Below are 14,498 nucleotides of genomic sequence, written 5' to 3' on the forward strand. Positions count from 1 at the left end.
GTAATCCTAATTCCGTATGCACATGAAAGCTTATGCCCGGAAGTAAACTTTGTGGGTCTTAAAGGTGCCACTGGACTGTTCTGCTGCAGCAGACCAATATGGCCACCCACCTGAATCTGTGGGGGAAAGATGTTGGGTCAGTTTGGCTGTGAGAACTTAATGAAACCTCCATGTTCAGAGGGAGCCTATGTCTGAATAGCAAAGTTTGAAAATTAGTGGGAAGCCTGGGGAAGCGGGGAGAGGAGCTTGGATTGACGATAGGGCAGGCTTTCTCTACCAGCGTTTCATGAAAACATCCACGAAACAGCATTTCTCTCTGTGCCATCCTCTGGTAGGGTCTTTAACCCTGATCTGGCTAATCCTACAATAGGAGGGTTTTCCGCAGAAGGTCGAGCAGGTTGCAACCCCCTCCCGCAAACCTTCAGCAATATGTGAATCATAAATGGAAAAGATTGTAAGCTGGAGTAATGAACAGGGCTCTGACTAAAAGTCGTGCAGTTTTAGTAAAATCTTCATTTTACTGGAATTTCAAGAGGAAGGCCTATAGACTTATACAGGTTCGACTGTCCATCAACTCGGCATTTCAATTCCTTGTCAAGGGACATTCAATCTTCTCCCCCCCAGAGTCCAAAAAGTTAAGTAAGGATTCATTTAATATTTTCCCACTAGATGTACCTCTGCTGTCACAATGGATCGGTGTTTAGTCCTCGCAAAGTTGATGCGTGCATCTTTTGAACCCGTAGCCAGTCTGGATGTGTCTCTTATCTCGTACAAAGCTGTCTTTCTAGGAGCAATAACTTCCGCTAGGTGGATGAATAAATTATCGGCACTGCACTGCAACCCTCTTTGCATTAAATTCCACCCAGACAAGGTAACACTCAGACGTATCATAAGGTTCCTTCCTAGGGTGGTCTCTGCCGCCATGTTATGATTTTCAATGTCTTTTAATGGGGTTTTAATTGGGATTTTTAAGACAACTGTTACCCGCCACGAGCCTACCCAGGGAGTGGCGGGAAATAAATCTAATAATAATAATAATAATAATAATAATAATTCCAGCTCAACCAAGACATTAGTCTCCCAGTGTTCTTCCCATTCCTGAAGTCACCATCCAAACAAACACTGCACAAACTAGATATAAGAAGGGGATTCCTTTTTATTTAAAAAAGACACAACAGTTCAGGAAAGATAGAAGCTTATTTGTATGTTTCCGGGGGTCAAATAAAGGAAGAATTTATCAGTGCAGTCACTCTCTCACTCTATAACAGGGGTAGTTAAACTGTGGCCCTCCAGATGTCCATGGACTACAATTCCCATGAACCCCTGCCAGCAAATGCCAGCAAAAGGGCCGCAGTCTGACTACCCCTGCTGTATAAGAATAACTTAAAACAAGGCTATGGTCCCTTGCCCCATAACTCTGAAAGCTCACTCAACAAGGGTCTGGGCATCTTCTGCAGCCTTCTGTGCCAGACTTGCCCTGGAGGACATCTGTAAGCAACGTGGTCCAATGTGTCTACATTCGTCAAGCATTCCTTGATGGGCATGGACTCCATAAATGAAGCTGCAGGGGGGAAAGCGGTGTTCCAGGTAGTCTTCCGTTGATCAGCCGGCACCCTTCTCCTAGGGCAGGAGAGCTTGCTATTCTCCCATGTGGGACTGCACAGAAGCCACGTAGATAAAAACAGAACTGCACTTACCTGTGACCATTGTTCATCAAGCAGTCTTCTGTGCAGGCACACATCCCTCCCTCCTTTTCCAACTGTGAGCTGCAATCATACAGGGGCCTTCTAAGGGCAGAGAAAGGAAATGAGGGGAGGAGTACCCACCATGCCTCTATCATGTGACACTTTGGGAAAAGGGATCTCAAGAGGGGAGAGGGAGCACTCCTGAACCTAGAAGCTTCTTCAGAAAAGCTTGGAAGTTCCTCTCCCTGGCTGGCCTTCAATCATGCAGTCCCAGGCGAGCCTGCACAGAAGACCCTTAGATGAACAGTGGTTACAGGTAAGTGCAACCCTGTTTTGTTCCACAGAAGTGCAAAAACGCATGGTCCACCCTTCCTTCCATCTCAGAGGGCTCTTGCCAGCACAGGAGAAACCAAGGCACTGCCACTCAGCTCACAGTACCTACTTCAGCTCTTGGCCTCCAAGCTAGAAGCATAAAGTAGGCCCCAGTTCGGCCTGCTGAAGTCCGCACTGAGCAAGGCCACGGCATGGGGGGGCAGGAGACATATTTTTCTCTATGGGATATACGGGCCTCTCTCCTTGCATTCTTCATCATTCACGCCTCCACAGGTACGTCTGGATGGAACTGGGTGGAATTTGAGTCACTATCAGGCCGGCTGTATCGGAAAGCCCAAAGGAGATACTCCTCGCCGACCTAGGAAGGAAAGACAAAGAGGAATAGAAAGGGAAAGAAACAATGTGGAGACCCCACAGAGTTTCTCCACTCCTTGCATTACAGGAAACCTCTCAGATGATCATGTGATCACTGGCTGGGACTGCCCAGGTCACTTGAAAGGCAATAAGACTGAATTTGCCACTTTATGCAGGTACTGTACCTTGCTAGGCCCTCCCCAACAGACAGGAGGGCTTCGGACCCTCCCCAGAGAAGGGAAAACTTCTCTGCCAGCCCCTTGGACTCAGGCTGAAGTTTTGCTGGCCCCTTCCTTCAGCCTCACAGGAGGGGGCACACTCAGGGCTCCACATACAAGCATGCCCGCATTGCGTTCCCTTGCTGCTTGGTTCAGTGGGATGAAGTGAGCTGCAATGGCAACTCAAGAGCTCAGAAAATCCAACTCCCGTGATGACCTGCACAAAGAATCCTGCTTTAGGGCTGATCCTGCATTGAGCAGGGGGTTGGACTAGATGGCCTGTATGGCCCCTTCCAACTCTGTGATTCTAAGAACACTTAAAGTTTCCATCCAAGTGACTCACCGATTAAGAACGACGACCACAGCGGCCCCATCGGGGCGGATCACAGCCACGTACTCCAGACTGATGCTTTTCGGCTCACTTCTCAGACCAACACGCTGAGACCCCTCGGGAATGAACTTGCTGCAGAGAGAAGGGAGAAGCACAGAGAGCCTGTCGACTGACCCGGAGGCAAAGGACCTGCGCTTCAGCTAAGGAGGAGCAGGTTTCTGCAAGGCTACCCCTTCGTCTTCATCCTGCTCCTTCTAAATTCCAGGCTAACTGCAAGGCTCCATTTTTGGGCATCTCTCCCCTCCACCCGAATCATGTTATCGACACACATACAGGACGTTGTGGAAAAGCAAACTTCTTATGACTACAGAAGAGGAAATGCCCTTGTATGCTCCTGTGCATTATTACTGCACAACAGTAATCTATCTATTTTATTTATTTATATTTATATACCGCCCTCCCCCGAAGGCTCAGGGCGGTTTACAAGGAACAGGAAACAGGTACAGATAACATAAGGAAACACATGTGACAACAGCAATAACAATACAGCAATAATAACTCCAACATGATAACAGCAGTAATAATAAGATAGAACTGCAAAGGAGCCTCAGCCTCTAGCCGTGAGAAATGTGATTGTGCATGTTAACAGCTACAGGGAGTTGGGCCCCTCCTTTTGTGTGGAGCCCAGGCCTGTGCAATCTGCTTCTCATGTCACCCTAGCACCTAAAATCATAGAATCCTAGAAACTTAAGAGTTGGAAGGGGCTACACAGGCGATCTAGTTCAATCCCCTGCTCCGGTAGAGAAAAGTGGCATCTAAGAACCAACTCTTCTTCTCCTTCAGTAATCTCAGCGCTCTCTCAGCCTCCCCTCCCTCACAGGGTGTCTGTTGTAGGGAGAAGAAAGGAAGCCACTTTGAGACTCCTTCGGGTAGAGAAAAGTGGCATAGAAGAACCAACTCTTCTTCTTCTAGCTGTTCCTAGCTTATGACCCTTGCAGATTCCCAAATTCTTCTTCCCTGCCTCGCACCCTGGTATTCTGATACCATGACTCCCAGCTCCTCTGCTCCGCCTCACCTGAAGTGCGCCATGTGGTAGAACATGGGCTGCTTGTAGAACGTGTCAGTGGACACATCCACGATGATTGGGCTATCCACGTAGTTCTTGACCCAGTTGGGGCCCCCTTCCAAATCCAGGGCCAGGTTCCAGTCGATCCAGCCTATGACGTGGTGGTTCAGGTTCTAGGGGGTTGAAAGGGTCGCAATCAATAAAGAGGAAGGGAGCGACGAAAGCTGGGCCGAACCATTTCCCTCCCGTACCGCCAAGATGCTGCGGCTGTACTGGTTCCCCCGGTTCCAGTCTCCGAGGACCACGTCCCTTTCCCAGAACTGGACGCCAGTGCAGGCCTCGGTGGAGAGCAGGAAGTAGTCGGGGAAAAGCTCGTGGGTGAGTTCCACCGTGTCTTCGATGGGCGCAATGAAGTCCAGATACCAATGGAGGCCGATGCCGTGGACGTAGCGATGAGCATTACTATCCTCGCTCAGTACCTGGGCAGGGAAAGGAGGAGGGTGTCAAGGTGCTTAAATCCCGTGGGATCAGACCGTAAACAGGAAGTATTTCTACAGGAAAGGAGACGTTGACTAAGAGAAGGGAACGGGCTATGAACCAAGCACAGCGAGGCATGTAAGAGGAGCCACACTTGATCAAGCCGATGGACCATCCAGTCCAACACTCTGTATCACACCGTGGCCAAACCCCAGGGGCCACCAGGAGGTCCACCAGAAGGGCCAGAACTCCAGAAGCCCCCCACTGGGGTTCCCCCCAAGCACCAGGAATACAGAGCATCACTTCCCCAGACATAAGAACGTCAGAGAGGCCATGCTGGATCAGGCCAGTGGCCCCTCCAGTCCAACCCTCTGTGTCACACAGTGGCAAAACACCAGGTGCCACCAGGAAGCCCACCAGCAGGGCTAGAACTCCAGAAGCCCCTCCCACTGCGGCCCCTTAAGCACCAAGAATACAGAGCATCTGGGCCCCAGAGAGAGCGTACCACCTGTACTGTGTGGCTAAGAGCCACTGATGGGCCTCTGCTCCGTATGTTTATCCGATCCCCCCTTGAAGCTGCCTATGCTTGTAGCCCTGAATTCCACGTGTCAATTGCTCTTTGGGTGAGGAAGGGTCAAGGTCAAGAACCACTGAACAAACTGCTTGGGCCCCTGGAGGCTAGGTCCTATCTACTCTCACCTTTGTGTGCAGGGAGAGCAGATCTGCAACAGAACGACTGAACTTTAGAACCCAGCGACGCCGGGTTTTGCAGCTGGCATCAATCCCGCACGCCCTGCCCAAGTCTGCTTTTTAAAAAACAATTGTGCGTTTATTCATTTACATTATGTTTACCGAAAACGCTTCCGCACCACTTTTCTGCCGTGCACCCAAAATGGTTCACTCCGGCCCCAATGGTCAAAGGACCCACGCGGGGCACGCCAGCCCTGTGCCTAACTACCTACTGCAACTTCAACGAGACACCAGCCATGCGCTACCCACAAGCATCGCATCAGGAATAGGCTGCCTAAGGAGGTGGTGAGCTCCCCTTCACTGGCAGTCTTCAAGCAAAGGTTGGATACACACTTTTCTTGGATGCTTCAGGATGCTTTGGGCTGATCCTGCGTTGAGCAGGGGGTTGGACTAGATGGCCTGTGTGGCCCCTTCCAACTCTATGTTTCTAGGACGAGCAACGCATCATCCTCAGGGACATGCCAGATCCCAGCGGGCTTTTGCAGGGTGGGCTAGAGCCCTGCTCCTTTTCCTCTGCCATTTGTTCCTAAAAGCTGCATTCTGCAAGCTGATTTCCGCCACCCTTTTCCTGATCCCCACAGACTGTCTGCGCACAAACGGATTTGAACCAGACGCCCCTGCGGGACTCACCACTTTCGCCCAGTGGGGGAGATGCACTCGGTTGTCGTCCAGGATAATGAGGCGGATGTCCTTGTAGGAGCTGTTCGCCAGGGCGGGGCCCAGATCCAGGGCGATGAAGTCCCGCTGCTGCTCAGGTGTGAACCCCAAGCACTGGAAGGGATAATTGGCGATCAATCCAGCAGTGGGCTCGTTCTCGGCCGTTAAGGCCCAGAAGGTCAGATTGTGTCTGTCATACTCCTTGAGAAACCTTGAGGGTGGGAGGGGTAGAGGAAAAGAGGAGGGAGTCAGGGAGTCCTTGGGGGGAGGGCTGCTCCTGCAAGGACAGTCACGACTCCCTTTGTGGCACCAGCTTGGTGGAATGCACTGCAAGTCAAGACCCAGGCCCTGCCAGAACGACCAAAGTTCCGCCGGGCCTGCAGAATGGTGTTCTTCCACCAGGCCTTTGGCTGAGACCAAAACAAGCCAGTACCCGATCAGATCACTGGCCGTCTTCAAGCAAAGGTTGGAGACACACTTTTCTTGGATGCTTTAGGATACTCAGGGCTGATCCTGCGTTGAGCAGAGGATTGGACTAGATGGCCTGTACGGCCCCTCCCAACTCTATGATTCTATTGACCAGGGGGATGGACTAGATGGCCTGTATAGCCCCTTCCAACTCTATGATTCTATGATTCTATTGACCAGGGGGTTGGACTAGATGGCCTGTATGACCCCTTCCAACTCTATGATTCTATGATTCTATGAAATTCACAAGCCTCCCTCTTTCCATCTCCGGGTTCCCTTGCTCCGAGTTAGAACCTGATTTAATAGAAATATGAGTGACCCTTATTCTCTCAACTGGCTAAGTAAAATGTCAAAGAAACTTCAAATTATGGGTCTGGACATCTCAACCCTTAGCATGCAAGACGAAAGGATTACACTAAAACTAATATCACAGAGACTAGAAGAACAGGATACCCAGATTCTGGGCTCCTCTAACAACAGCGTATGTTCTTCCTATTTCTGGGATATTTCTTTAACATACATATCCATGCCCCTGTATATCCAAATTAAGGAGCTTTTCTAGTAGCTCGCTTAAACATCTTTCCCTTACATGCCACCCAAGGTAGATTTCTGAAGATCCCTCCCACCCATGTTTACATGGGTGTAGTGTCCCTGGCACGTTGTGCCATATACTTCTGGTGTGTCCTAAGTCTGACCTTATGCTCAAAATCCTACAAGCTAGGCTCCAGCAATATGTGGACCAAGAACTTCCAGAAGTACAGGCAGGATTTTGAAGAGGCAGAGGAACTAGAGATCAAATTGCCAACATACGCTGGATCATGGAGAAAGCTAGGGAGTTCCAGAAGAACATCTACTTCTGCTTCATTGACTGTGCTAAAGCCTTTGATTGTGTGGAGCACAACAAGTTGTGGCAAGTTCTTAAAGAGATGGGAATACCAGAGCATCCTATTTGTCTCTTGAGAAACTTATATGCAGGTCAAGAAGCAACAGTGAGAACTGAACATGGAATCACTGATTGGTTCAAAATTGAGAAAGGAGTTCGACAAGGCTGTATACTGTCGCCTTGCCTATTTAACTTGTATGCGGAACACATCATGAGAAATTAGATTAGAGGAGTCACAAATTGGGATCAAGATTGCAGGGAGAAATATCAACAACCTTAGATATGCAGGTGATACCACTCTAATGGCAGAAAGTGAAGAGGAACTAAAGAGCCTGTTGATGCGGGTGAAGGAGGAGAGTGCAAAAGTTGGCTTGAAACTCAACATCAAGAAAACAAAGATCATGGCATCCGGCCCTCTCAATTCCTGGCAAATAGATGGGGAAGAAATGGAGATAGTGACAGTTTTATTTTCCTGGGCTCCTAGATCACTGCAGATGGGGACTGCAGCAAAGAAATTAAAAGATGCTTGCTCCTGGGGAGGAAATCTAGACAGCATCCTAAAAAGCAGAGACATCACCCTGCCAACAAAAGTGCGTTTAGTCAAGGCTATGGTCTTCCCAGTTACAATGTATGGCTGCGAAAGTTGGACCATAAGGAAGGCCGAGCGTCAAAGAATTGAGGCTTTTGAACTCTGGTGCTGGAGAAGACTCTTGCGAGTCCCTTGGACTGCAAGGCGAACAAACCGGTCAGTCCTAGAGGAGATCAGCCCTGCCTGCTCCTTAGAAGGCCAGATCCTGAAGATGAAACTCAAATACTTTGGCCACCTCATGAGAATGAAGGACTCCCTGGAGAAGAGCCTAATGCTGGGAGCGATCAAGGGCAAAAGAAGAAGGGGACGACAGAGAATGAGGTGGCTGGATGGAGTCACTGAAGCAGTCGGTGCAAATTTAAAAGGCTTCCGGGGAATGGTAGAGGACAGGAAGGCCTGGAGGATCATTGTCCATGGGGCCGCGATGGGTCGGACACGACTTCGCACCTAACAACAAAGCCTGATCTATATCGTCGCCCTTTAGCTAACTATCTGAAGACATTGAAATTGGAGTTTTTGCTGGCCATTATAAATGAAAATCTTTTTACAATGGATTTTACATCTGGAACTGTTTGAAATTTTCGTTTTATGCTTTGCAATTTTATGCCAATAAAGGTACTCTGAATCTCTGAATCTAGAACCGGATTAAAAGGGCATATTAGCCCTGAAACCGACCAGGAGGCAGGCTGATGAATTGAGCAGATGGAACGGAGCACCATACATTTTTTAAATAATGTTTTTAACGGTGGTTTTGTAGATGATGTACGGGTGACACATGTTGTGAACCGCCTCAAGCCTGATACAGGGATGGGATCAGGTTTAAGGTTTTGGAGATAACCTTCACAGCCCTAAATTGAGAGCCAGTTTGGTGTAGTGGTTAGGAGTGTGGACTTCTAATGTGGCATGCCGGGTTCGATTCTGCGCTCCCCCACATGCAACCAGCTGGGTGACCTTGGGCTCACCACAGCACTGATAAAACTGTTCTGACCGAGCAAGAATCTCAGGGCTCTCTCAGCCTCACCCACCTCACAGGATGTCTGTTGTGGGGAGAGGAAAGGGAAGGCGACCGTAAGCCGCTTTGAGTCTCCTTCGGGTAGGGAAAAGCGGCATATAAGAACCAACTTCTTCTTCTTCTAAATGGTCTGGGATGGTAGCATCTGTGGGACTGTCTCTTCCACTATTTATTTATTTCATAGAATCATGGAGTTAGAAGGGACATCTTGGGTCATCTAGTCCAACCCCCTGCACCATGCAGGATACCCACAATCCTATTGCTCATCCACTGTCACCTGCCACCCCCTGGAACCTTCACAGAATCATCCTCTCCGTCAGATGGCTCTCCAGCCTCTGTTTAAAAATCTCCAAATAGAGAACCCACCACCTCCCGAGAAAGCCTGTTCCACTGAGAAACCGCTCTGACTGTCAGGAACTTCTTCCGGAGGTTTAGGCGGAATTACCTTTGCATTAATTCCATCCCATTGGTTCTGGTCTGTCCCTCTGGGGCAAGAGAGAACAACTCTGCTCCATCCTCTATATGGCAGCCTTTTAAATACTTGAATTTACTTTTATTTACTTTCGAATGCATATGCTGCTCTTCCATCCATCTCCTGCTGGGCCCCTCTTTACCTGCTGCTTGGTTTTCAGTGAGTCTTGGCTTCTCATAATGTGACAATAGCCTCAGTTTAGTAATTCTGTCTTCCAGAGAATAGTTCAAGATTGATTGGCTCCAGAATTCATTTTATCTGATTTTTTGATGGTTCAGAACTATAATATCACACTGCCAAAATATAGCTCATGGAATGAGTTGGGATTCCCCAAGTTTTAATGAAAAGAGGCTGTATGGTAATCACAGATGTATTTAATACTTAATATTTATACTGGTTTAAGTATGGATGGTTTAAACCAGTGGTAGTCAACCTGTGGTCCTCCAGATGTCCATGGACTACAATTCCCACGAGCCCCTGCCAGCCTTTGCTGGCAGGGGCTTGTGGGAATTGTAGTCCATGGACATCTGGAGGACCACAGGTTGATTACCCCTGGTTTAAATATATTGTAACCCGCTCTAAGCTAAGAGGAAGAGTGGGAAATAAGAATAAAGATTATGATGATGATTGGGTTCATCTGAGTTTGTGCTGACTCAGCTTCAGTGAGGGCAAACTCTCCTGGCTGGTTGCCAACATGACATAAGAACACGGCATGATCACCACCCGATGTTTAACCTTCAAACATTAGACAATAGGGACTTGTGGTTAACATGATCTGGCCACTCTGAGAATCTAACCTTCAAACATTAGACGATAAGGTCTTGTGGCTGATAATGTATCATCGTGCAGCTGCACAAAGCAGACTTTTGTAACTATGAGCACGATGCGCAGTGGTAAATTTCATGTTTCAATAAAACCGGCCTCCCAGAGAGATCAGGAGTCAGAGCTGGCTGGATCAGCTCTTTGTATGTATGTATGTATCGTTCCAACAGATACTGATGATGACGATGATGATGAATATAAATATAATAATATAATAAAATAAGTAAATAAATTTCCCTTGCCCTGTTTCCTGTCTAGCAAATACAGACAAATGGGATGGGTTTGTAGCATCTACAATCAGAGAGAGCAAACCTATCCCTGGGCTACTAACGAAATTTTCAAAAACGGGAACTCGTGTCTAAAATCACGTGTTTGTTTGAATATAGTGGTCATGCCCATGAAATCAGAGAGGGTGCAGAGGAGAGTGATGAGGAGGATCTGGGGTCTGGGGACCAACCCCTCTGAGGAAAAGCTGAGGGACTTGGGAATGTTCACCCTGGAGAAGAGGAGGTTGAGAGGGGACATGATAGCCCTCTTTAAGTATTTCAAAGGTTGTCACTTGGAGGAGGGCAGGATGCTGTTTCTGTTGGCTGCAGAGGAGAGGACACGCAGTAATGCATTTAAAGTATGTGGAGAAAAATATTGGCTAGATATCAAGAGGAATAAATTCACAATCTGCATAGTTCAGCAGTGGAATTGCCTGCCTAAGGAGGTGGTGAGCTCCCCCTCACTGGCGGTCTTCAAGCAGTGGCTGGACAGATACTGATCCTGGATGCTTGAGGCTGATTCTGCACTGAGCAGGGAATTGGAATAGATGGCCCATATGGCCCAACTCCAGGATTCTATGATTCTATGCTGTCCGTAGGAAAGACCGCAACAATCCCTCCCAGTCCACTTACCGGATAAAATAGTTGGCCCATGTCTTGTGAATTTTGTTGCCTGCCTCCCCCTTCAGAGACCCCTTCCCTTTCCAGTCGTTGTTGGTTTTCATCCAGATTGGAGCGGTCCACGGGCTGCCCACCAAGGAGATGTGCTTCTTAGACATGGCCTTGGAGCGATGGATAAGAGGGATCTGCAGGGAGAGAGTGGTTCCAACTAAGACTCATATTTTACTAAAACAAAGTATGAGATCAGTGGCACCCTTAGAGAAAGGGAAAGGGGTTTGTAAGCTGCTTTGCGACTCCTTCGGGTAGTGAGAAAGTGGGGTATAAAGAAATCAGCTCCTCTTCTTAAAACTGAAAGCCTTTGTTATGTCCCGAATTCCTGAAATCTGCCTGAATTCTACTAATGCCATAAATGGGGATAATGTTATTTAGGAGATGTCCTGTTACAAATGTATCTGCCTGCCTCAAGTAGATGTGGGACTGGGATCAATAGAATGGTTGAGGCCAGGGCGGTACCTGCTGTTACCATCTCAGGATCTCTAAATTGAGGTCAGCTAGGTTCCTCGCTTCCAGTGAGAAAGCCTCATTGACCCATGCTGAAGGGGGAAGAAGTTTGGTATTTTATTCTTTGCCATCTTGTTATGCTCCAGTTTGGTGTAGTGCAGTGATTCCCAAAGTGGGCGCTACCTCCCCCTGGTGGGTGCTGCAGCGATCCAGGGGGGCGGCAATGAGCCACAGGTGCATTTGGGGGCGATGAATAACTATTAAAATTAAAAAAAATCATTTCCAGGGGGCGCTGAGTAATATTTTTTCTGGAAAGGGGGCGGTAGGCCAGATAAGTTTGGGAACCACTGGTGTAGTGGTTAGGAGTGGTTAGGTTCGATTCAATTTATTTCCCACCGCTCCCAGCAAGCCGTCCTGTGGAGGGTTACAGAATAAAATCCTGCATAAGCACCCCAACAAAGGCCTTCTTGGTCCTGGCCCCCACCTGGTGGAAGGAGCTCCCTGAGGAAATCACAGCCCTGCCTGAACTTCCACAGTTCTGCAGGGCCTGCAAAAGGGAGCTCTTCCACCAGGCATTGAATCATAGAATCATAGAATCATAGAGTTGGAAGGGGCCATAGAGGCCATTTAGTCCAACCCCCTGCTCAACGCAGGATCATAGAATCATAGAATCATAGAGTTGGAAGGGGCCATACAGGCCATCTAGTCCAACCCCCTGCTCAACGCAGGATCAGCCCAGAGCATCCTAAAGCATCCAAGAAAAGTGTGTATCCAGCCTTTGCTTGAAGACTGCCAGTGAGGCTTGAGGCTGAGCGACTGGGAACATCTGCTGGTTTCCACCCCAGATACCCTTCCATGACTGAACAATTTGATCTCCCCGGCATTGTTATTCATGTTGTGTTGTAATTGCTATTGATAGATTGTGATGTTCTGTTGAAAATTGTATACTGTTACGGAGTGTTCTAATGTTCCATGTAAAGTTATGCAGTGTTCCATCTAAACTGCCCAGAGCCGTAAAGAATGGGCGGTATAAAAATCCAAATAAATAAAAAATAAAATAAAAACATACAATATAAAATCCCCATTTAAATTACCCCGGCGGCAACAATCTCCCAAACCCCACTGCCACGAAGGCTGCCTCCCGGTATGTCACTGGGCGATATGACCAAATATGGTCATGTTGACCTACTCACCCCCTCCCAAAATGGCCTGGAGGGAGTGGGAAGGGGAGGGGCCCTGGGTGGGCGTGTCCACAGTTCTGCTTCCCAACCACATTCTGCATGATTGCACCCCTTCTGGGGTTTCCTGGAGCATGAAGAATGTTTTCGGGGTTTCTCAATGGTAAAAAACATGGAGAAAGGTTGCACTACACATTCAAACCCCACAAAAGAAGTTCCTGACAGTCAGAGTGGGTCCTCAGTGGAACAGGCTTCCTCGGGAGGTGGTGGGTTCTCCATCTTTGGAGATTTCTAAACAGAGGCTGAAGAGCCATCTGACGGAGAGGCTGATTCTGGGAAGGCTCAAGGGGGTGGCAGGTTACGGTGGATGAGCGATAGAGTTGTGGGTATCCTGCATAGTGCAGGGAGTGGGACTAGATGACCCATTTGTACCCTTCCAACTCTATGATTCTAAAACACATCGTGTTTACTTTTAAATAAAGTGAAATGGGGGAGTCTTCGCAGGCCACCAGCGTCCCAAATAAAGCTAGCCCAAATGGCCCAGCAGAGACTCCTCCCCTCCCCCTTGTGGCACTCACTTTCATCTTGATGTCCTCGCTGGCCAAGCTGAAGTGTTTCAACTCGTAGTCGTGTGGCCAGTCAGCATAGGTGTACAGCCGCATGGAGAAGTCGCAGCTCGCCATGGGTACGCGCACCATGTTGTACTCAATCCCTACAGAAAGGTGTGGGGGGAAGGGGGGGATAATTAGAGGGGGGAAGAGAAATGCGGACCGTAATGCTTTTATAAGCCCGTCATCATCCGCCTCCCAGCCCTTCCCTTCCTGAGTATTCACCATCCTCTGAGAAATAGGAACGGAGCAGATTGTCCTGGGTATCCGGTGTTAGGGAGAGGATATTTATGGAGGCTGCATCGGTGACCGAACCGCCAAAGCCTTTTATCATCTGGTAGTGCTCCCTCGGCTCCAGAGTCAGGACGATATCTGGAAAGGGAAGGAACCAGAAAAAAGGGTCAAGCTAGAAATTGAGGGGCTGGGTGGGTTAGGAATGCCAGTCGCCCGCTGGAGTCAGAGGAATCGCTGCTTCGGCGTTGCTTCCCCCCAATTTGGGGGGAAAGCCCACCCACCCACCCCAAAAAAACAGCTGTTTGCGGCAATGCCAAGACCTCCCAAACACAAACACCCTCCTTGAATCCACCATAACCGGAAAGAATGTCCCGATGTACTGAAGTTACCCAGAAGTGATGTCAGCATGCCAGGGTCGAAAAAGGGTGATGTTCTGAGTTTGGGGCAAAACTATGGTCTGATGCCAATTTTTTTTTTACCATAGAGTTTTCACAACACATCACCCCCATTGACATCACCGACATCACTTCCGGACGTTCTGGATTCAGATAAGTGGGTAGGGGAGAACTCCTAGAGAGCGCCCCCTGCTGACAGCACAGCACCACCCGGCAAGCTAGGGGAGGCGGAACAAGCAGGACCTATCGATGCTACAGCACAGGGGTAGTCAAACTGCGGCCCTCCAGATGTCCATGGACTACAATTCCCAGGAGCCCCTGCCAGCAAATGCTGGCAGGGGCTCCTGGGAATTGTAGTCCATGGACATCTGGAGGGCCGCAGTTTGACTACCCCTGCTACAGCATTTCAAACTGGCGGAAGAAGAAACTCTGCTAACTGTAGTCCTGTACTGGAAAAACCCCACAAAGAACGCTCAGCACCCTCAACCAATGTGGAAACGATTAGACATGCTTTGAAAGTGTGGCGCGGTTGCTAAAGGATGGAGGGGAGGACAGAGAATGTGCCGCAGGTGCGTCTC

At 48.8% G+C, this 14,498-nt stretch overlaps 1 protein-coding gene across 3 annotated transcripts in view; it reads right to left on the reverse strand.

Moving 5' to 3' along the window:
* Positions 1-1,136: 1,136 nt before the first annotated feature.
* The window catches only part of LOC143830231 (lysosomal acid glucosylceramidase-like), a 38,531-nt gene continuing 25,169 nt past the window's right edge, over positions 1,137-14,498 (reverse strand). For all 3 annotated transcript variants that reach the window (XM_077322403.1, XM_077322414.1, XM_077322425.1), the window contains exons 4-11: positions 13,517-13,663; positions 13,262-13,395; positions 11,017-11,189; positions 5,845-6,082; positions 4,239-4,466; positions 3,997-4,160; positions 2,934-3,053; positions 1,137-2,376 (exon numbers count right to left, since the gene is read on the reverse strand). In XM_077322403.1, coding sequence (XP_077178518.1) covers positions 2,274-2,376; positions 2,934-3,053; positions 3,997-4,160; positions 4,239-4,466; positions 5,845-6,082; positions 11,017-11,189; positions 13,262-13,395; positions 13,517-13,663 — 1,307 coding nt within the window. In that variant the 3' untranslated portion in view covers positions 1,137-2,273. The remainder of the gene's footprint in view (positions 2,377-2,933; positions 3,054-3,996; positions 4,161-4,238; positions 4,467-5,844; positions 6,083-11,016; positions 11,190-13,261; positions 13,396-13,516; positions 13,664-14,498) is intronic.

Source organism: Paroedura picta, chromosome 1, assembly GCF_049243985.1.
Source record: "Paroedura picta isolate Pp20150507F chromosome 1, Ppicta_v3.0, whole genome shotgun sequence".
Classification (NCBI taxonomy): domain Eukaryota; kingdom Metazoa; phylum Chordata; class Lepidosauria; order Squamata; family Gekkonidae; genus Paroedura; species Paroedura picta.